General features: G+C 36.5%; 1 protein-coding gene across 1 annotated transcript; it reads right to left on the bottom strand.

The window, feature by feature from the left end:
- Positions 1–20,387: 20,387 nt before the first annotated feature.
- Positions 20,388–24,848, bottom strand: LOC123760943 (uncharacterized). The gene is made up of 3 exons (XM_069316713.1): positions 23,930–24,848; positions 23,461–23,835; positions 20,388–21,305 (listed from the first exon to the last, which is right to left on the bottom strand). The coding sequence occupies exons 1-3, from the start codon at positions 24,821–24,823 to the stop codon at positions 20,388–20,390; spliced, it is 2,187 nt and encodes a 728-aa protein (XP_069172814.1). The 5' UTR covers positions 24,824–24,848.
- Between the last annotated feature and the right edge of the window lie 334 nt (positions 24,849–25,182).

The following is a 25,182-nucleotide window of genomic DNA, read 5'->3' as shown; positions in this document are numbered from 1 at the left end:
AAATATGGCAATCTTTACAACTGGTGAAATATTTATTAATTGTTTTTTAAATCTAGCTATACGCAAAGTAAATGCTACACTACTCCATAACAAGGTGGTTAAAATTTGGAAAGATCTTAACCATTCACTTTCTCAAGAAAATTTAACAGTTTTAATGGAATATTATCGATTAAAAAGGAGCGATGCTAACAAAAATAATCTTAAAATTTTGGAAAATTATACATCCAATCATAATAATAATAATAATAATAATAATAATAATAATATGAATGAAGGGAACAATGATATAAGATTAAAATTATCAGGACCACGAGTAGCTATGATTGCAATTAATCCTTTGAAAGTTAAAGCCACTGCTATTCGGTGTGGTCATATTGATGAGAGTATTACGCAAACAAAAATATTAAGCAATTCTGCAAGTATAAATACTTTAAATGAAAATAATGGTGGTAATTCATTTAATAATAGCGGGAATAATGAATGGAATAAAATTGGTCGGTTTAGTCGGAATTATTCATCTAATTCATATGCCAATATATGTCTGGTGGCATGTGGATTACAAAAATTATTGCCTAAAGATTCCAAAGCCAAAGAGACTAAATCTATAACGGTAAGTGAGGTCGGTTTCATTGATTTACTCAATACACCTGATACTCCTCAACGATGTGGTATCATATTAGAAATGATACCTGATGTGATAATCGCCTCTACCAGCATGTGTAATTCACAACCTGATAAATTCTTATTTACATATCTCCCTCAACTAAGACAAGTGGGAAATCCTTCACAACTTGATCAGTTAGAATCTAAATATGTCTATATAATTATTCATAATAAACTGTTTAATTTCCCATTAGATTCGATCAAGAATGGTTCTGCAGCTCAACATTTTTTTCCTCATTTGCCTCTAGTTCAATGGGAATATGTTTGTTTATTTGGAGTAGACAATTTATACCGATTTGTTCAATATATTTTGAAATTAAATATCGCCTGTATAGAATTATTAGAATACAAAAAAAATCAACTGTGGATATGCACCAGTCTGCCACGTATGTCTTATAAAATTTTACCCAATGGCCAACTCTATACGTCTAAGGAAATAGACACTTTTCAAATGGAGGCTAATCCATTTTTTTATTTACCACCTCAAATGCAACCTCAGATTTTTCTCAGAAAAGAAAATAGTGATCTCAAAGAGGATTTTGAATTACTCTATATTGGTTATGACCGGGAAAAAATACCTAATATTATAGGGCCAAATGCTCGAGCGATTAGCCGTCCTAATGCTGCCCATCCCCCTCGAATTAGTAACAGTCTGCAATCGTATCGTCATTATGCTGGTATTTCTGTCAATACTCATTCTGTAGGTGAAATTCATCAAAAGACAGTTATTCATACATTATACACAACATCTCGAATGAGTAAACTTTTACCCATTCCCTGTCAAAATCCTATGGTGGCAGTAGTAAACTGGCACAATCCCGAAGACAGTATTACAGTAAAACAAGATAGTATAGACCGTGGGTTATTTTCAGGTTTTTCTTATGAAACATCAATTGTTCGATATAATTATGGATCAGGACAGAATGCACTACCAACTTTTTGTCAGACCTATTTTGATCAGCATACCCCACTTCAACGTGGTGTTCAGTTGGGAATTTTAAAAGGGGTTAATCCCAAGTGTCAAGAAGATAATAGTTTGCTTAATTTTACAAATGGAGAAATAGAATTCGTTCACATAGATGCCAATACTCTTGCTCTTATTTTGAATGGTAAAATTGGGGATTTAAAAGAGCCGATATATGACGATTCTGTTCCAGTATCCACAGGGACGAAGAATGGAAAAGGGAGTCGAAATGACTACCGAGTTACAGTAAACATATCTAAACTCATATTCTAAACATATCATATTCTAAACATATCTAAAAAAGTTTCAAAAACTGTGGGCATTCTTTCTAAGATCAGATATTATGTACCACGCCCTGCCCTGGTGACTCTCTATTACTCCCTTATCTATCCATATCTCAACTATGGTATTTGTGCTTGGGGCTCTACTACCCAAAATCATTTACGTCCTCTAATTACTCAACACAAAGCTGCTATTAGGACAATATCCAATTCTGGCCCCAGACATCACTCGGTACCCCTATTCAAATCCCTGAATATGTTAGACATTAAGTCACTGCACATTCTCTCATGTGTACTATACATATACAAAACGCTAAATTGCAATGCCAATCCTGATCTCAAAAGCTTCATAGAAGGTTGTAACAGAACCCATGAGCACCACACCAGAAATAAATACAGTTTTGATATTCTTAGAGTACGACTTAATCAAACCAGAAATGCTCTACAAATCAAGGGGCCCAGAATGTGGAATGACCTTCCCAACCATGTTAAAGACAGTACCTCTCTCAACCAGTTTAAGATAAAAACTAAACACTACCTAATAAATTCCCTGTAACCTACCTCACTCCTCTATTGTCAACCCATGTCCGTTATTTTCTTTTTTTTTTAATCAACACTGTTTGTCAACCTATTGTATTTGTGCTGCTTTTTCAGTCATGTTCCCCCTTTTTTTTTTATCTTTATTTGTATTTGTTCTCAACACTTTTTATTCTTTATGCTCAATTAGTATTAAGTTCTAGATATTAATGTTTTTCTTGCCCGAAACGCATTGCGTAATAGTGGCTTTAGGCATTGTATGTACTAGCTCTATCTATATATCAATCCATTAATGTAACATCACTTGTATGTATATACCTTACCTGAATAAACATCTGAATCTGAATCTGAATCTAAATGATCCACACCACCCTTCCCTTGAACGGCAACAACGGTTGAAGAAATCTCAATATTCTTTAGCTTTTAAAGAACATCATCCTAATTACATTACATTTAGGTACTTTAAAATAGATAGTGTAGATTTACCAGTACTACAAAGTTGGCGTTTTTCTCTGATAACAGTGTCACCATATATACCATCTTTAGGTGATAAGTTACAAACACCCACTTCACAAAAAGGTGTAATTGGGCGATTAGTTAGTGAACAGGATATGCCTTACATTAAATTAATGAGTCAGGGTGATATGTTTTCATCAAATGTACCCATTGATGTTTTAGTTAACCCTTATTCACTTAAAAGACAAGCTCCAGATTTATATTGCAATACCTTTGATAATTTGAATTACATGGATGCAGCTTTTACTCTCACTTTTGAAAATGTTATTGAACATCTACAGTAGGGTCGAAAAACTTGTACTGGAATCCTTATGAATCCCTATACGGGTGAACCATATTTAAATAGAGATAATGAGCCAGTTTTAGCTAGTTTATACGAAGGTTCTTATATGTGTGTTACCAATCACCGCGCAAATGCTACGATGCACACTTCACGAGCAGATGAAGTTGTATTTTCTGAACTGACCGGAGCACCAGTTCGAGGACGACGTGGTGGTCTTTCCACAGGACCCATGGAACTTGTATCATTCCGTAGTATAGGAGCTGCTCGAATTCATACAGAATTGACTCAAATACGCTCAGACATGAAACACATTGAATTGGAAACTATTCAAAATAATGAAACAGAAACAGAAAAAAATGAAAATGAAAGTGGAGTTATCTGTGGATCAAAATACCTTCAACGTTATCATGACGATTTAATGTTAGCAAATATTAACTTAGCATACAAATGTACATCCATGGTAAATATTAAAGAAATTTAAAAAAAAAAAATATATTGTTATTGTTAAATATGCTTGTTTAATAATATACATTCACCTAAGCCTTATTATTTATTAAACTGACTCTTTGCCACAGGGAAATAATTGTTGTGACACTAGTAAACTAGCTCTCTATAACTGCAGTGACTGGAAATCACCTCAGCCATAAAAAAAATGGCTCTTTGCCACAAGGAAAAATAACTGCAGTGACTGGAAATCACCTCAGCCATAAAAAAAACTGGCTCTTTGCCACAAGGAAAAATAACTGCAGTGACTGGAAATCACCTCAGCCATAAAAAAACTGGCTCTTTGCCACAAGGAAAAATAACTGCAGTGACTGGAAATCATCTCAGCTATAAAAACTGGCTCTTTGCCTCAAGGACATAACCTGTGTTAGAATTGAAGTAAGTGAAGAATGTGTGTTATGCAATCGGTAAATAACTTTATTCTTCCTTCTTCTTCTTCTTCCTCTTTTGCACTGGGGAAGCCGGCAGAGTGACTGACCAGAGAGACAGAATCATACGTTGCTGATAGAAACAGTCCTGTAAAACAGATAATAAGGCGTAAGTAAGGTTAATATTTTGTGTCTCTTATATAGAAATTACCACTTGATTTGTGTTATCTTACTTAATGTGTCTAAGAATCTTGTCATAACTATTGACTTTAAATAAACTTTCAATTGGAGTATGTGTGTATATATGGATGACTGATCTTACCTGCAGCTGATTGTTGGTTCTGATGTCCAACAATGAGGTTATTATTAGCAGACATCTGGATGTAATCGGCAGTGTCCCCCTTGACCTTGACCTTGATCTTCTCGGGACCGACCATTGTGTCAGCCTCAACTCTCGTGGAAACTAGTAGACACAAGACTATTATCTTGAATACTTCCCCTTCCATACTCTTCTGTACATATACAAAACCCAGCACGAGATGCTGTCAGAGTAGCAGGCGCCGGCCCTGTCAAACGTGTATGAGCAGTATATTCTTATTATTCTACTGCAGATAATTAATTCTCTCAAATAGCTGGTTCTGTAGCTGTATGAGAATGAGTTTTCTTGTAGGATGTTGGTTATACTGCCGTGGTTTTGAACACTGTGGTGGCGACGACGGCGACACGCGCCATCTTATATTCAGCGAGGTTACCTCAGCCAGACTCCAGGGCGTCCGGTTGTGAAGAACACTTTCCACTATCTTTTTGGTCGAGTTTTATATTAAACTAAGCTTAGGTTGACTTATTCAGCTTGTCTTATCAGCCATAATATTTATTATTTTTTTTAGATCAGGTGACCCAGAGTACATCATCAACATTAAGAAAGAAGTACCCCCTAATAAACTTCGGTCACACTTACTTCACACTACCATCCATGTTCACTGGTCCAGATCCTAAAAATCGTGTATATTATTACTCTTGTTAACTACTGATTTTAAATCTTCCACAACTCTTAGATTTTCAGGACCTTCAGTGAGTTTGAGTATATCAATCTCTTTATACAGTCTATTTCAGCATCACTACAAAAATTATACAATTACAGAATGCAAACTATAACTAATCCTCTGAGATGATAATATACCTTTATCTTATAAGATAAAACTATAAATTATATCCTTTTCCCCAATTTGAATTATATCATAATGAGTTGGGGATTACAGATTACTTTTCTCCCTGAACACCAATTATTCATCTACTAACTAGGATATAATTCAAAATTTAAAATAATATACAAACTATATTATAATGTTATTGATGAAAAGATTTTTATCACATCAGTTGCTAAAAGAAGATAATTAAATTTTATTTTCACCACCCATATATATATTTAAGGAATCTGATATAGATTTATGTTAATTATACTTTTGTATAAGAGGAGGCAGGAAGTTCCAAGGCAATCATAATAGTCATGGTATCATCCAAAAAAAAAAAAAAACAAAAAATTGTCAAGAAAAAATGTATCCATAATGAGAAATTCTTCAGAGAAATAATTACAGACAAAGTGAAGAAAATAGTGGACATGCTTATTAATGTCCATGGTAAAGGAGATAAAATGATTTATAACCTCTTCAATTTTGATAGGTATTGGGAAAAAGTATCCATGGTTCCTTTAACCCAAAATACTTATGTAAACGCCTGTTTGTCTTACTTGAGAGATCCAGTGCACACATATGACGCTCTCATCAGAATGAATGTTTTATCTCATAATGAAAAAGGTGATTACATGTTTGGTCATCCAGTAATATTACATGATAATCATCTTGCTGGACGACAGCTTCTAATTAAACGTTCTCATGTGGATGTGATTATTGGGACTGTGACAACTGAACAAGGATTGCTAAATGGTATCTATAATACTGGTCCGATCACTTGCCAATCAGTCACATGTAGCTTCCGTGAATATCTGATAGCTAAAAAAATTTATAATAAATTTGTACAAAATTGTATTTAATAAATCAAATTATAAAAACTGAAATGTATTTTTGTTATGAAGGTATCCATCTCTTTATACAAAGTAGCTACATTCCAACATTCGGTTTCAGTATCCCCAAAATTTTATCCTTTTCCCCAGTTTGAAATATTTTCATAAACAGTTGAAGATTTTAGGTCAAAAAAAAAAAAAATAATACATTCGCTATTATTCCAAGAAAAAAAAATGCTTTATAATCATTTCTAAATAAATGGATCCATATTTTTGGCTGTGTTTGGCACAAGCCAGCCATTGTTCGTAAATTTCATATTCTCTTGTTCAGCTGACACAGTGTTGCATCTGCTCTAGGCAACCAGCTAGCTATGTCGCAACCTTATTATTTAGAACGGGAACTTTAGTTTAGGTGGACGTCACCATGAATTTAATGAATAGTTCAGATTGGAGAATTATCAATTACCACAATACCATCATTACAGCATTAGGCGATTTTTTTTTTAAGTAAAACGAAAGATATAATTAGTTAAACGTATTTCATTTGTTGTTTTATAAATCAAAGAGATATATATTTTTAATTTCATTTTTAATAACTCCTTTACTCTAAATTATTTCAGATTAAGAAAAATATACTTTAGTTACGTGACTAATTAAATTGCGACATATTGGACAGTTACTAAGTTGTAAAAGACACAATTCACAGACACAAAAATGTTGACAGGGTAAAATGAGAACACAACGTTCTTTATCTTGGCAGATATTACAGCGTGTATTAATTAAATTCTTATCATGTTGACAATCGGATGAAACTGTGAGTTGTTGACGTCCTAAATTCTTTATAGTAAAGCTCAATATCTGATCACATTTGGGATCAGATATACAATAAGTAGTTGTATTAGGCTCATTATAAGTCCTGGTTAATGTTACCGTGTCATTATTCATTGAGGTTAAACATATATTTCCAACTTCATCTTTTTCGTTTTGATTATTTTCTTCTATGATTTTAATCCTTTTAAATTTTTTTGGGTTAAAATATAAATATCTTGTTATAAAAGCTACAGCTTGATCATATGATTTAAATGATCGTCCATAGAGTATTACTACATCTTTAAATACTCTTTTAACAATATCGCGTTTGTAACTTTTAGATAAAGTTACTAAAATATCTAATTTGTTCATCATTTGCATAATTATATCATTAGAAAATATTTTGGGGGGATATTTAGTGATTGTAGATGAACGTATATTTTTAATAAAATCAGGCCCTTTCATGATCAATATATAATAACATTGTGTTGACCAACGCCCATGTTCTATCCATGGATCATGACCTTCTTTCCAATTTCGAAAATGCATATTGCAATAGAAACAGATTACTTCATCTCCACGAGGTGGTTTTTTATAAAAAAACCCAGCTTGGGCTAACTCTTTTGGGCTGGGATGTTTTATTGAAAGTGGCCACGAGTCTTTGAAACTAGACAAGCGAACTCTAACCTCACTATATTTTTCATGATGTGGAGTTTTATGCGAGAGTATCCCCTTGGGTAATTTGTTTTTTTGATCTAATTCAAATTCCAAATCTTTATTATACTTAATATACTTGGGTTCTATGAGATAAGATGAAAATTCAATAGGAATATTACCTACTGGTTCGCCCTTCAAAAATGGACATTTAGGGCTTATTCTCCTATGAAATTCACTAAGTTTAATAGTGTTGTTATTTAAAATGAGTATTATATCTTCATTGAAATAATCGTCATCATTTAAAATATCATCCCAAGAATTTACATAGACATAACAAAATGCACAAGCGCATTCTATTCCTTTTTTCAGATAGAAGAAGCCATTAGTTACCAACTCTTTGGGCTTTGGGTTACTTACAGGCCAATTAATAAATGTTTCTAATCGCTCTTGCTCGTATTTTAAATCATTGTCTATACACAGCATCTTTTATACTGATTAATCCTTGTGTCTTTTCTTCTATATATCAACATAAAATATTTTTTTTTTTTACTGAATAGTTAAAATAGCTTTTATTTCATCACTAGTAGTTAAAAAATGTATTTTTAATTTGGTTGATTCTTTATTTTTTCTTAGTAAACCTACCTCCACATATGAATTTATATTAAATATATTTATTGGCAGAGGTTTATAATTATTATTATTATTATTATTATTATTATCATTATTATCTATTACATATATATTTGCTTGATTTACATTAGCTTCACTAAATAATTTTTGAACTAAAATACTCACACAAGCCATAATATTTTTCATATCTTGATTAAAAGGTGAGGAATATGATGATGGGGGAAAAATATAAACAAATTTATTGCTTATATCGATTAAATCTGGAATAGTTTGCCCAGATATATACTGCATATTAATATTTTTTTTATATACTATTAATGAAAATTGGTTCAACTAGAACCATACACACAAATCCACATTCACATTACAAAGTAATATATATGACACAGCATAAAGTATTCTGTGATAACATATGCTATTGACCTCAGAAACATTGACAGAGTTTATCATGTTATGAATTCAACAAAAATCATCTTAAATAATCATATAATTATTTATGCAACCTTTATTCCCATTTTCTTAAGAATAGAAATTAATTTCTCCTGGTTTCTAAAGATTTCCTGAGAAAGTGGCACTTTATGTTTAAGAACTTTGTTTTCTTGGATCAGATTATTCATATCCAGCACAAGTTTTTCTGTGGTCAACGTATTGGCAAGTAATTGATGAACCTGTTGGTGGGTCAAGATTAAAATAAGGGACCCTTTACTTGCAAGAAGAATTTCCTTCATTGTTGTTATGGGTTGATTTTCTTCACTTGGGTCTTGGGGACAAGGACGCTTTTGGGAAGTTGAAACAGTCTTTACTCCAATCTCGTTTCCTTGGGAAATTCTGGTACGTCCATAGGTTCTGGGTCTGGCGGGTCTGGTACTACTTCCAGCATTTTCTTGACCTATTGCTCCAGTTGAATTTACTCCAATGTCGCTTCCTTGGGAAATACTGATAGGTCCATGTGTTCTGAGTCTGGCGGGTCTTACACTTCTACTGGCATTTTCTGCACTGAGTTCATGGGAAGTTGTTGCAACAACAGTCTGACCTACTGTGGAAGATGATGGAGTTGCCGCTCCAGTTGAATTTACTCCAATGTTGCTTCTTTTAGATAATTGCTGTTGTGTTCTGGGTCCTGCTAATTTCGGAGGCAATGGGTCCACTCTAACTCTAGCAGCGAAAGTAGATGTTCTGCCTAAGTCTAAACAAACCGAACCATCAGTTATTCTGTTATAGCCACTGCCTCGGACACGTACTAAAGACCTTATTAGCAATTTCATGTCAAATTCATATGGTGCAACCATTATGAAAAACACTGTGCGCTCTCTTATTATATATGATCAATTGTTATCCACTTCCCTAGAAAGAAACTTCCAACAGACAAAGGGTGGTTGTAGACCAGTTGATGGATAGGTTGGTTGGGTGGCTGTTTGTAACACGAGTTAGGTTCCTCTCTCTTTACTTCCTTCTTTCTACTCCCTCTACCCGTATTCTTACTTATTATTTCTAAACCAAGGGACCCCAAAACTTTTAACAAAGCCAACTCCACGCCACGTGGTCCTAAGACGATTGACCGACTTAGGATTCTACACCCAGTATGACGTGACCTAAGCTCTGCACAAAACCCTAGAGTCACCTCTGCTGCCACCACCAGACCCGTAATACAAGAGCAATGATCGAGGTCTGGATCGATCACGCTAATTAATCAACCTAGGGGCTTGATCCCCACTATAAACGATGACCTTGAGTGTGGAATAAATTACACGGTAATGATAATTCCGATTCGATGTTAGAATCGGCGCCCAATGCAACTCTGCCTCGTGTGGACCACGTGACCAGGACAAGTATACACATAAAACACATGGAAACAATAAAATGCAAATTAATAACAAATTTAATTTATTAAAAGAAAACTAAAACAAAATCTAAATATGTTCACTCCCTATCACTTTAACACTCCCTACTTGACCTGAGTGGCAAATGAGACTATTTCTATACTTAACAATAGCAACTATACCTTGGGCGACCACAGCTCTAGGTGTTGGGGCTGTTCTTGGGGAGAGGTAAGATGTTGACCTCTTATCCCAGCTGCTTCCGTGACCACACTGATCTTTTCCTTGTCTGGACTACCCCAGACAGAGTATTGTATTGTTCCGCATCGCTTACCCAGTTACTTTAGCAAGGTTAAGTTATAACAATTAAACTCTGTTGTACTTAATTGATCCAGACTGGTTGAATTATTTTACTGAATTAAATTACAAACATCTAACGGCAGAGCTGTTCCCGATCACAAAAATGGTTATTAAAACTTTGAGAAATAGTAGACCTGTCAACCCCTGATGACCTATGACCGCCGGTCACTCCGCTTTAAAAGTTAGATCTGATTCGTGACGTCACTGATGGTGACTTAAACTCAATAATTAGAATACTCTTGATATTGTATCCAGTACTATTATACAATACAATTTTAATAAAAATGAATAAAGGCTAATTTTCTCTAAATTACTGAATACTATAGGATGATTCATTATACGCAGATATGAACAAAGCGTCGGTTATTTCCACCGCGAATTCCCCTGGGGGTCAGGTCACCATGCGGCTCAGCTTCCCATTCTCTTTTGTCGATAAACCACTCTGGATAATTCTTACAACAGCCTAGTCTGTTACAACCCCCCCGCACAAGCACTTAGTAAACCTTGTTAATTTGTTAAAATTCACGAGGTTTAGTATCCAAACCCACAATTCAACTCATGCCACAAACAAAAGCTAACCTAACTAATAAAATTTGACAAATAATAGTCCAACATCATAATGAACATGTTCATATTTCATAAATTTCTCAGCTGTCAACTGACAGCAATCCTCTAATATCAGGAAACATACATCCTATCCTTACTGACATAGCTAAATAACATGTCCCTACTCTACCATCAAAAAACTAGCTATTAAACTCTCTTGGCTCTTCACTAGCCAAGTCCATGTGTCCTCTAGAGCTGGCCACACCGTGCTCAAACAAACATTAAAGTTATATCATCAGACTGAACTTTCAGTCATCCGGGAGCGTACTACGGAACTATCAAGTTCACATCCGTGTACTAACCACTCCCCATCAATGTCAGCCTTGACATGTTAAGGAACACACCTAATGTTTATTACATGTATCTAAAAATATAAACAAAAATTCCTATACTATATCACAGGTTTCAGCTGACTGTACAGCCAAGTGTTCTCACTCACTAGAAGTGTCAATGTTTATATTGGTCCGCCTCTCCTGTGTTCAAACATTCTGAAAAAAAAAATAGCACAACATAATTTTCCATAACCGTTTGTTCTGGGCTGAGACAATTACACAGGGGCTTCGATTTTGATTACTGACCAATTTATAGAGTAAAATTCATATTATACCAATTATTATTTTAAATCTGTTTTTCAACATTTATAAAGTATTGATTCTAAATCTGTTTTTCAACATTTAAACAAAAGTGTCCAGATGTTCTTTACACAGATGTTCAGAGCCACTTTGTTGTTTGTATCAATTGTTCATATTGAGTAATCGAAAAAAAAAAATCGATGCTGCTGGATGCTGAATGTAGTCGCTGACGATGACGGTGTCGATCTTGCTTCTTCTCATGTGTAAACATCAATACCTGGTCCTCTTGTACTCCCATCCGGTACTCCTGAATGACGACAGAGTGTAGTAGAGCGGAGTGCCAAGTGACAGCTGTAGAATACTGTTACTTCGGCCATTAATCTTGCTCTCGACAGTCCACACGCCTTCGTATCAATCACAGTTCACACGGTAGTCTTGATGTTAAACTTGTCGCAGATGACCACAGCAGAGCAGAACTGGATGTACCAACGGTGTCTCTTAGCAGGAGTGATGTTAGAAGGTCGTAGAGGCGGGTTGCTTGTTTGCAGAACAGGTGAATCTCGTCTTCCATCATTGCTCACGTCATCTCAGGGGTTTCTTGATGTCACCAGGTTACTAGGCCGTAAACACCAACTGTGCATACCCTCGTACCGCCGACTTTAGGCCAAAGGAGACAATTTTGCGACCTTCTATTGGCGAGTCCCGGTACTCTGTAGGGAAACCGTGCCTTCCACCTGTGACCGCCTTACTTCTGCTTTCTTGTTACTTCAGATGACGTAATCATTAATCTTCCGGCGAAATTCTTGAGTACTGCTACGTGCTTTCCATTTCTTGACCTCTCCTCCAACACTGCTGGAATGGCTGCAGTCTTGATGACGCAGCAGGTGGGTAGTGGTGATCTCGAGACAGCTACCCCGGCGTTGTATGGCACCTCCGGTGACTGCTATAATGTGGACAGCTCGCTGGCCCTGACAACCTCGTTAGTGACGTGAGGCGTCGGCCGGGTGACTCTTGGACAGTCACTCATCCCCACAGTAACTGATGTATGGGTTACTGGGTCTGGTGGGGGGAGGGCTTTGTGTAACGTGCCTCCCCCCTCGGTCTTTACAGACAAGGGTTCACGTGTGGCTGGAACAACTGGGTCGGTGTACCAATCAGACCTGGGAACAGACAGACACAACACAGCGGAAGCATAGATATACTCTGGGTTTGGTGGAGGTGGAACCCCAGAGCACGGTAAAAGTTGCTACCCGAGTCAAGTATAGACATAGTACATCTCATTGCCTTTACAGGAAAATCTAATCAATACTAAATTATACTGACTAAGGAAGTTACTTTACTGTACAGCGCGAGATCTCGTCACCATAGGGTGGCGAGACTGCACCTGACTACTGATGAGCGATGACAGAGGGTCATCCTCATCTTCTGACTCGTCGGTGAAGCCATGAGTCAGCACTGCTGAGTCAGGAACTAGACCCGCTGAAGGCAGTTCTAATTCCTCTCTAGCATGATAATGTTTCAATTTATTCACATGAATTGTCCTTTCCACCTGGTCCTCGAACACTCCTTTTATAACAAGATTAACCGGCCCCGCCCTTTTAATGACTCTATATGGTCCTCGCCACCTCGGAGCTAGTTTCCTGCTCTGATTGGCGGGCGCAGCCTCATTCACTCTCAATACGAGGCTTCCTTCCGTCAACTCAAGAGGGCGCACTTTCTTGTCATAAAAATGAGCATACCGAGTCCGTGCCTTCTTGGACGCTTCAGCTGCAATATTCCATGCATTTCTCATTTTTCCAAGGACCTCTGAAGGATAGTCCTCCCCGTATGCAACATTATGTCTGTTAAGCAGACCTGACGGGAAATTGCATGAATTACCAGTAAACAAATGAAGTGGTTGGGTGTTAATTGATTGGTGGATGGCAGTATTCAAGGCGAACTGAACATAGGGTAGGTGTTCATCCCAGGTGTTTGCATCATGTTCAGCAAGGATTGCAAGCATATCCTTGACTGAACGATTAGTCCGTTCCGTCATTCCGTTTGCTTGTGGGTGGTAGGCCGTTGTAAAAGCCGAAGTTGTCTCTAAAATCTTACAAACTTCTCTAAATATATTCCCATTGAATTCTTGACCCCGGTCAGAGACTAAAACTTTAGGAGGTCCGAATACAGTAACGAACCTACGCAAGAACGCATCTGCAACCGTACGAGAATCCTTCTGAGGTAATGCAACTAGTGTAGTGTATCTAGACAGATGGTCAACTAGCACCAACACGTATCTGTTACCCGCATGACTGTGGTGTAAGTCAATCAGATCGGCCCCCACACGATCTAACGGTTCACGAATTTCAGGAAATTCCTGAAGTGGGGCTTGTACCTTAAGGGTACCTTTCCTCCTCTGGCAACGAGGGCACGACTTCACGAAATTGATTACCTCAGAAAGTAATCCTGGAAAATAAAATAGAGACTTTGCTTTTAAGTGGGTTTTAAAGATCCCTGGATGCCCTGCAATTTTTGAAGCATGCGCAAGCTTTAATGCGGATGACCGCAACGCGTCCGGAATAACTAGCTGAAATACTGCCCTATCATTCTGGCTATTAACATAATACAGGACGCCCTGTTTCATCTCAAAATCATGTATAGGTAAATTCTTTTTCTTTTTGGGGTATTTTCCTCCCTCTAAATACTCAATAATCTCTTTCCATCTAGGCTCGTTCATCTGGTATTCTCTCATTTTATCCGATGGAATGGTTTCAATATTTTCATTAATCTGCATTGCCGCTATATTTCTACTTAGCGTATCTGGCACAACATGTGCTGGACCAGGCTTGTACAAGATCTGGAATGAGTGGGCCGAAAGTTCGTGAGACCAGCGTGACATTCGTGGACATTTCGTTCGCTTTTTAAATATGTGTGCCACGTCTCTTCTAAACTACCCTTTAGTACACCCTCGACCCGGACTCACTACAACCGTGATCTTATACAAAAAAAAAAAAAAAAAATCACAACTCTTTTCTAAGAGAAAACTCCTAAATTCCCAAAATAGGAAATACAACGATTTATCGAGAGAATCGCTGAAGTGAATCCAATGAATGAGTGTCTGCCCCGCACTCGTGTCTGACCGTGAAATATCCCGCAGTTCTATTGCTGAAGCCTAAGTCCTTTACGTTAAAAAAATTTTAAAGAATCTAATTTATATAAAACAATTTAAATGATAACGCAACTAACGCGCAGCACTCGTGATGGAGTAAGAAAGAATATTTACTGAATTTGAATACTAAGCGCACTTGAAGTGAGCAGCGTGGCCACTGATGACTGATGGAGCAGGACCAGCTGCGCTGAAAAAAAACTAAGTCCCGCGCTTTTTCGCTTAAACGCTGAAAAATCAAAATTTTTGTTCTGAAGGAAAAATAACTAGTTTTACGTTAATAAACCGCTCTAGCGATTAATATAGACACCCAGGACCTATAAATGCTTACTAAAAATTGAATTTTTATCAAAAAAACTGCGTTTTTACTCAATTGCTGGACTCTGCCAATTTTTCTGACTCCGAGGGAAAAAAAAATTTCTATCACCCCAAATATCACAAAACTCCTTTAATTCACAAAAATTTGGGTTTCTCGTTCCCAGATATAAATACGTTATTATTTACTACTGACGTTGTATACAGAACAATACTGACACATCGGGCGGTTTCAACACTCACTAATTCGAATTTTCGTCCAAAATCCGAGATTTTCACCTCAAATGGACTCTGACAAAATTACAACACGATTTTCTCGAAAAATAACTAAATTCGGCAAAAATGTAATTATCACTGTTTAATGCCTTACGGACAGAATTACGTCCCTTGCGCGCACTAGAGAGTAATACTGACCCCAGAATATACACGAAACATGAAAATTAGAATTTCCGCCAAAAAGTCAGATTCTAGCCCAAGCTGGACTTAGAAAATTTTCCACCTACGTTTCTACTGAAAACAGAGTTCTAAGTCTACAAACACAATTTTACCGTCTCACTGGTAAAAACTATGAGCTATCACTCGCATCGACTGGAGAATCCTAATGACGCCCAGATCATACACGTGACCCACGAATACAAATTAATTACCGTTAACGACTTTCCGACATTGACTTAGCCGAAAACTTATCCCAAAATACTTAGAAATATTCCACGGACAAATAACATTTACACGCAACTTTACTATCCCTTAAAGTCCTTCACTTATCTATCGTGACCAACATATAGCCCTAAGTCCAGAGGATTAACAACGCCTCTGACTTAGACTAATAGAACAGGGAATAACAAGACTTAACGTACGCACTTAGCCTAATATGCAAGAAAACGCTAAACACTTGGGAAAAATTTTAACCGGGGATTGAATTTAGGGGAAAAAATTAATCTAGAACAACGCAAATAAACTGAAATTACTTTATAAATTTAAGTATACTTAATTAAAAAAAATGCACTCGACTTAATCTTATAATTGCTCCTACCGGCTCACCGTACCACACCTAGCCTAGGGGCCACACCCTCTAGGTTCCAACAGAGCGACACGCAGCTTTCAGCAACAATTATGACTAGGGACGACTCAACCTCCACTAAGTGTGCGATCACTTAGTTGTTGAATCGCTGCTAGGTAGGTTACTAGTCCGTCCCTCGGAGGCCGCAACGCCCTTCACGGATTACGTTTTTCCTAGCGTTTTGGGTCGTCTAATAACGCCCTCGGACTATCTATTGGCGTCCCACAGATATATCCGCCCCCGACAGCCCTCAAGGAACTGCTGTTGAGAGTATGGCGGCTCCCAACACCTCTGAATTAATTGCAATGGGTCGAGTATGGTACCCAGTCCAATCAACTCGGAGCGGTCTCCTTTTCAATAAATCTAATTTTAACAACCTAATCTTACTAACTAACCTTAATCATATCAGCCCGCATGACCCAAGATTCGCCAATCCCCACTCAAACGCACTTGTGGGGCGCACTGCTAATCCTGGCCCGCGGCTGTCTCCTTAGCATCCGCGCACGTGTTCGAACGGCTAGACGCGTGAGCCTTTCAACAATTTCAAACAAAATTGTTGAAACCACCGCTGTGCACCATTGTAACACGAGTTAGGTTCCTCTCTCTTTACTTCCTTCTTTCTACTCCCTCTACCCGTATTCTTACTTATTATTTCTAAACCAAGGGACCCCAAAACTTTTAACAAAGCCAACTCCACGCCACGTGGTCCTAAGACGATTGACCGACTTAGGATTCTACACCCAGTATGACGTGACCTAAGCTCTGCACAAAACCCTAGAGTCACCTCTGCTGCCACCACCAGACCCGTAATACAAGAGCAATGATCGAGGTCTGGATCGATCACGCTAATTAATCAACCTAGGGGCTTGATCCCCACTATAAACGATGACCTTGAGTGTGGAATAAATTACACGGTAATGATAATTCCGATTCGATGTTAGAATCGGCGCCCAATGCAACTCTGCCTCGTGTGGACCACGTGACCAGGACAAGTATACACATAAAACACATGGAAACAATAAAATGCAAATTAATAACAAATTTAATTTATTAAAAGAAAACTAAAACAAAATCTAAATATGTTCACTCCCTATCACTTTAACACTCCCTACTTGACCTGAGTGGCAAATGAGACTATTTCTATACTTAACAATAGCAACTATACCTTGGGCGACCACAGCTCTAGGTGTTGGGGCTGTTCTTGGGGAGAGGTAAGATGTTGACCTCTTATCCCAGCTGCTTCCGTGACCACACTGATCTTTTCCTTGTCTGGACTACCCCAGACAGAGTATTGTATTGTTCCGCATCGCTTACCCAGTTACTTTAGCAAGGTTAAGTTATAACAATTAAACTCTGTTGTACTTAATTGATCCAGACTGGTTGAATTATTTTACTGAATTAAATTACAAACATCTAACGGCAGAGCTGTTCCCGATCACAAAAATGGTTATTAAAACTTTGAGAAATAGTAGACCTGTCAACCCCTGATGACCTATGACCGCCGGTCACTCCGCTTTAAAAGTTAGATCTGATTCGTGACGTCACTGATGGTGACTTAAACTCAATAATTAGAATACTCTTGATATTGTATCCAGTACTATTATACAATACAATTTTAATAAAAATGAATAAAGGCTAATTTTCTCTAAATTACTGAATACTATAGGATGATTCATTATACGCAGATATGAACAAAGCGTCGGTTATTTCCACCGCGAATTCCCCTGGGGGTCAGGTCACCATGCGGCTCAGCTTCCCATTCTCTTTTGTCGATAAACCACTCTGGATAATTCTTACAACAGCCTAGTCTGTTACATGTTGACCAGTTGATGGACAGGTTGGTTGGGTGGCTGTTGACCAGTTGATGGACAGGTTGGTTGGGTGGTGGTTGAGCAGTTGATGGACAGGTTACTACCGTGAAAGAAAAAAAAAAAAAAATATTTGAAAAAGAATAAGACACATACACACATACATTAGTATATTAAATATCTCTGTAACTGAGAGAGCCATCTATAATAACCTTTCGATATGATGCGGAGCCTGGCCAGAAGGTGTGGACCTCTTAGCAGGAGTTGAATAAGACTAACTGCAGTGTTTCCGTCGCCACCTACCATAACTCGCTTATCTTTTGCCCTTCTAGCCCCCCCCCCCCCCCCCCATCATCCCCCAACTCAGCATTGTTGTATATTGCAGTTGTGACTCAATAATTAGAGAGTCGCTTAGTTGAATGCCACCATACCATCTTCAAAACTACACTGGCTCTAACTTCATTAAAGTAATCGACATATATAAGCTCACCTTTATGATGGATGTGATTGATCAGAAGCTCATGTTCATTTTCATAATAAATATATTTTTGTGATAACTGAAGAATCATCATTTTATACAATTGCCATTTTGATATAGGATATGACATAAAATAAAGCTTGAAAATATCAACAATGTTTTCGTTATTTTTTGGGAATTGCCTGCTGATCTTCCTTAGACTAGTACAACGTAAAGTCCCAGTTCTGACTAAGCACTGTGTCAGCTGAGCCATATATAAGTATTCGTGGCCGCCGGCCATCCACTGACGGCCAGTTCTGACTAAGTACTGTGTCAGCTGAGCCATATATAAGTATTCGTGGCCGCCGGCCATCCACTGACGGCCAGTCACACACTCTTCGCTGCTCTTCCAAAGAAAAAAAAAAAGTGGTACGAAAAGCTCTCTTCAGAAAGAACTCACACTGTTTCCTCAGATGGAATTAGAATGTAAGCTTATTCCTCATACAAATATAATATGTGATATTATTTTTTCTCAAAAGTATCAGACACCTGATGAAATCCAAAACAATTAAAATATACCTTGTCATTTGAAATCTCGGTTAATTACAAGGTTAGTAATGCCTGTGTGAAAATTGGCCATACCACCAAAGATCCTCATCGAGTTGATTTGGCTTATTACACACGGGAGAATGGTGGCAAATCTTTACAAACTCACACTTACTATGAACTTGAACCCCTTTTCCAATCTCTGATGTCTCTTATTTTTTTTTTTTTTGAGGGGGGGGGGAGGTATTTACAAAATTCCTTTCTCTAATGAGTTGACTGCTTACCATCGACATCCTTTTATTTATTTTCAACTATTCCTCCCCTTATAGTGTTTATATGTCTATCCTTTAGATTCTTTTTCTCTGTTAATGCCTCGACTTGTCGCCTGCCTTGAGTCTTATATTTTGTCCTTTGTTTTGCGTCTTTTAAGTTCGTTTTATCTCTTTTTTGTGTGGTTGTTTTCTCAACAGTTTCAGGCGAAGAAACTTTCTGAGAGGCGATTGCTTTTAAAATGCTGTCATCACCCAATACACTTTCGTACTTAACTTTTAGGCTTTTAAGGAACCACGATTTTTCTGCTTCCATATTAGCCTCGTGTAATAACGCAATCGATTTTAAATTCTTCTTTTCGTTATCGATAGACACTATTTGATTATTATCCTCATTGTTGCTTATAGAATACGTACCATTTATCAGTGTTAATTTACTAATATTGTATAGAATTGGGAAAACGGGTGCTATTTCTATAGCTTCATTCATCATCGGTATGTTCAATATTTCAGATAGCATATCTCGGTGGTTATACATTTCTCTTGAAAAATAAAGGTTTAATTGAATGGAACGCCGAAGAATATTATCGTTTATTACCGTGACAAGATTCTTATAGAACTGGGCGCAGAATATAAATTTGAAGATATGATTTGAAAGTGAAATAAATAATTGCATCATTTCAGATTTCGCCATTTCATTCTTGCAAAACATTTTTCTCATTGAGATTTTTTCGAATGCTGATCTTAAATACTTATTGTTGCATGTCCCGGCCAAGTAAGCATCGAGCTGAGTAGTGACAGCTTGGATGATTAATGTGAATTTATTCATTTGAGTTTCTTCATATTCTATGGGGTCCACCGAAGTCTCATCATGGTTAATCATCGACAAATGCATTCTTGTCTCACTTAATTCTGAAAGCATTTGTTTGTTGGAATCCTGGAGACTAGCATTTGTCTGTTGAATGGTCAACAGGTTAGAAGTTATTGTTTCATTTTCTTCTTGTAAGGTCTTAACATGTAAATCATTTTGTTGTTGTAAAGCCAGTATTTCATGAATATTATCAGAAGGGGACTTACGAATCACGTTCAAGATAATGTAATAAAAGCGTTGTACATTATTTGCATTAAAATCTTGCCTTATTTCCTTCTGGAATAATGTATATAGAATAGTAACGAATGCATAAACTTTTATAACTTCCTCATTCGTTCCTCAGGTCAACAATTCGTTTGGTTATAATTTCTTTAACTAAAACTATTGATGCCACTGCGTCTATTAACAATTTAGCAACATAATTAGGCTCGTCTAATTGACGTTTTAAATGATCATTTTCATTTACATAAGGTATTATTTGACGTTCGTGTTCATATACTGTTTCATCGATAATATTAGTTTTAAATTTTTCTAATATTTGATTAAATAAATTTCCTTCTTCTTCGTTAGTAAAAATATTAAGAATATTATTTTGGTGTAGATCATTATTATTAATATAATTTAAACGGGAAATCCTATCTTTAATGTCCTTTTCACGTTCTTCGTGAATGTAGTTATCACGTTCGGTATTTAACTGATGAATGAACTTATTTATTATTGCTTCAATTTGTGATTTTCCTGTTGCTTTCGATTCATTATCATCATTTAAAGGAAATATGCTTGAAAAACAATGAATTATATCGCTATTCGATAATGTAGGTTTTGTATAAAGTTGCTCTAATGTTTCAATATTATATTTATTTGCTTCATTTATATTCTTTACTAATGTTTCGTTTTCACATGCAGCTAATTTTAGTTGGTATTCCTTAAGAGATATTAAATTTGTATTTATTTTCCTATTTAATTCTTCTTGTTGTTGACGACTTATACTAGTATTATTTGAATTTATTAAATCAGTTAGTTTTTCTTTTTCATCAGCTAAGTCTTTTATTTGTTTGTCTTTGTCTTCGGAGATATGTTGAAATTGTCTGTCTTTCTCATCTAACATAAATGCATATTCTGTTTCATACTGTTTCTTTTCATCATCGTATTGGAATCTAAGCTTCATTTGATTATCTTGAAAAGTTGAATTTTCCTTCTTTAAATTCTCTATTTCATTTTCTTGGTCTCCTAATTTCTCTGTAAGCTGCACAATAGTAAGTTCTAAATCTCTCACATTTGTATTTAAATCTGTTATTGTGGCATCTTGATTTCCACATTTAATTTCTAATTCACTTTTTTCATTCTCACATTCATTACATTTTTTATTCAAAAGAGCTATTGTTTGTTTTTGTTGATTCTGACTCTTAAGAGGATATGTTTCGGTTATTAATTTAATATATCGATCAGAGATAGTAAACAAATGAAGCATTTTATTCAATAATAGAATTATTCTTTTATCATCATCATTCACAACAACAAAATTGTTAATAAGAGTTTTTATGAATATACGTTCTCTCAAACCCGAGGAACCATTGTCTGGGAATGTTATAGTATTCAAGATTATTTTAACAATTTCACTCATTTTTTTAAATTGTTGATTTAATATAATTCTACGATCAGGTGACAATTACCTGATTCTCATAGAAATTGTAGGGGACGATGATGGATTGAGAGAATTAATTGGAGGAGGAGGAGGAGGAGGAGATGGTGGGTGTGTTGAGTAAGTAGGAGGAGGAGATAGTGGTTTCAGAAAAGGAACTTTTTTGGATGCTCCATTCCCTTATACCCCTTCTCAACATAGAAATTTGTTTTTCCTGTTCTTTAAACATTTTATACAAAACTGACAAATTTTGTTGAATAATATGGTTTTCATGTTTCAGCTTATTAATATTCAGCAATAGTTGCTGTTGTGTTCTGGGTCCTGCTAATTTCGGAGGCAATGGGTCCACTGGAACTGTAGCAGCGAAAGTGGATGTTCTGCTTAAGTCTAAAATGACTCCTGTGTTATAGGCACTGCCTGAGACACGTACTAAAGACCTTGACAATTGCATGTCATCAAATTCATATGGTGCAACCATTATGAAAAACAGTATGTGCTCTCTTATTTTATATGATCAATTGTTATCCACTTCCCTAGAAAGAAACTTCCAACAGAAAAAGGGTGGTTGTAGACCAGTTGATGGACAGATTGGTTGGGTGGTTGTAGATCAGTTGACAGACAAGTTGGTTGATTGGCTTGACTAGTTTGTGGAATGGTTGTTTGCTTCTTCAGTTCCGCCAGAGATTGAGTAGTACTGCTTGTTTGTTCACTTTCACTGTCTAGAAAGTTATATGAAGAGGTAGTATGTAGTGTAGCGTGCTTGGATTGCGACAATTAATCCATAAACTGTGTTCTGCTGCAGGCTACCTTAGTGACACTTTTATACTACCTTAAAGACAAAAAAAAAATAGAAATATCTATTTTGAAAGGATACACACACACACATTGGTATAACTAAACTACAACTTTTCCTCATCTGAGATTATATATGGGGAGTGGAATAATATTTCGTCAATAATAATTATAAGGTATTTATTATAGGAATAATAAGATTTGAAATTCATATATTTCCAGCCGGGTTGATAGATAGGATACATTATGTTATGTAAATGGTCTAAAATCATCCTTATTACTGTAGGTGTGGACATATTTTTGTATCCAAGTATTGCTCTCAAATCGTACATATCATATCATTATCACACATCTAAAACATTCTTTACTATGATATAATTGCTTTAATAGTATATTTTATCTCAGCTCTGCAAATTGGACATGTGGATATGTTTGATGCACATTTGAAACAAGTGCATATGTGATTACAAGGTAAAAACATTAACTCACTCTCATTCTCCATACAAATCTTACACTCAATCACTCTGTGTCTAATTGTACCTTCTGACTTTGGGAGAGTGGCAACTTGATCAGTTATTTTACCAAATAATGGTTGTGGGTTAGAATCACCAGACATTGGTGGGCTTGGGACAACATCAACTTCAGTCAATGTCAATTCATCAACTATTGTAGATTCTACTTCAGTTCCATCAGACATTGGTTGGCTTGGGACAACATCAACTTCAGCCAATGCCAATTCATCTACTATAGGCTGTATTAAAGTTGTAGATGATTCTACTTGTTGGTTTTGGTCAGAAGCCAACTCAGTTCCATCAGACATTGGTTAGCTTGGGACAACATCAACTTCAGCCAATGCCAATTCATCTACTATAGGCTGAATTAAAGTTGTAGATGATTCTACTTGTTGGTTTTGGTCAGAAGCCAACTCAGTTCCATCAGACATTGGTTGGCTTGGGACAACATCAACTTCAGCCAATGCCAATTCCATTAAAGTTGTAGATGATTCTACTTGTTGGTTTGTGTCAGAAGCCAATTCATTTCTATCAGACATGGGTGGGCTTGGGACAACATCAACTTCAGCCAATGCCAATTTATTTACTAGACATTTTCTAACTTCGTCTTCCATGTACTGCAAGACTGCTTCAATAAATGACCCAATGTCAAAGAAAGGTAACCCCTTCTCTTTGAGTTGATTATGATACGTTGTCATCACATGATCTTCCTGGAAACCCATTGAAATAAGGTGCTTAGTTATGTCTAGTTCCTTAATAAGTTTGTGTTGATCTTCATTGATATGGGTTATTGAAGGGTTTGTCTCATAAGGTGGCCTTTCCCCTTGAACCTGAAAAAAAAATAAAGTTAATGTTACAAATGGCTTTTATAAAGATTACAATAATAATAGTCAACCTTCATTTCAAGTTACTTAGCTGACATACCTGATCAATGAATTCTTTTCCTTTCATCAAGAAGAGGAAGGTACACTCTGGGTACCAGCGAGCATGTTCATCCCAAGGTATATCATCAGTTTCCCAGTTTCGAAGTCCATTCCCACAATGATAACAGCGCATATGATCACTTAAACCACAATAGAAGAATCCAGCTTCTGACAATTCAGTTGGTTTCTGTGTTACACGTTCAGGCCAATTGTTAAAGCTTGCTAGGCGACTTTCAAGTGTTAAGTAGTCTTTTCGCTTGGCAATGGTATGTTGGTGAACTCCATTGTCTGTCATAGGACTTAGACCACAGACATCTATTCCTTGTCTATAGGACGAATTTTTACTATTTCTCAGTGGAATGGAATAACCCTCGAATTTTTCATTAAATATCAGTGGAAAATTTCCCACTGGTTGGTTTCGAATGAAGTGACAATGGGGAAAGTGCCGCTGATGTTCGCCTCTGGGAGTGTCTCCTCTTTCCCAGGAACCAACAATGCCTCGACAAAAGACACAAGCAACGTGGTCATTTGTTCGCAGATAGTAAAAGCCATCACGAGCCAAATCAGATGGTTCTAACCATTCAAGTGGCCAATCTATGTAGGTATTCAAACGTTCCTTTTCAAACCGTAAACTGTCATATGAATCAAACTTCTTAGAAATAGATCTTTTCACGTTCTGATTAAATGTGCATTCTGGTTTCTCTTTCTTATGTAAAGCAATGATTCTATTTTCATCTTGGTTTACGTTCGTGGCATCAATTTGAAAATGGCACATTGAACATTCTAAAAGATTTGCTTTATGAGTATAATAGAAACCCGCCTTTGCAAGTACATGACTGTTTACACTGAAGTTACAGTCCTTAAAAGTCTCCAAACGATTTTTTTCTTCTCTCATTGCTATGAAAACAAAATGTGAGTGTTGTATTAGACTGACTAGTTAGTGACTGAGAGAGGCATCTCTCTCTCTTTATATAATACACAATCTCCCTCCCCCTCCCCCCTCCTCCTCCTCCTCCTCTTCCTGTTGACTCATAGACTTAAAATTGGGACTATAGAGTTTATCAGCTGAAATCCTTTACCAGATCCCTTAGTAAAAAGCTGAAATAATGGTAAGAAAAATATAGGGAACCAAGTGGAAATTCTGTGATAAAAATAGAAATTTTAATTGTGGAAGTTTTACTACATTTTTTACACTACTACCTAACTACTTACTTATTTTTATTGATGAACACTTTATATATCATGTGTAAATCA

Source organism: Procambarus clarkii, chromosome 85 (genome assembly GCF_040958095.1).
Source record: "Procambarus clarkii isolate CNS0578487 chromosome 85, FALCON_Pclarkii_2.0, whole genome shotgun sequence".
Taxonomy (NCBI): Eukaryota; Metazoa; Arthropoda; class Malacostraca; order Decapoda; family Cambaridae; genus Procambarus; species Procambarus clarkii.
This window is presented reverse-complemented; position numbering and strand designations above follow the sequence as displayed.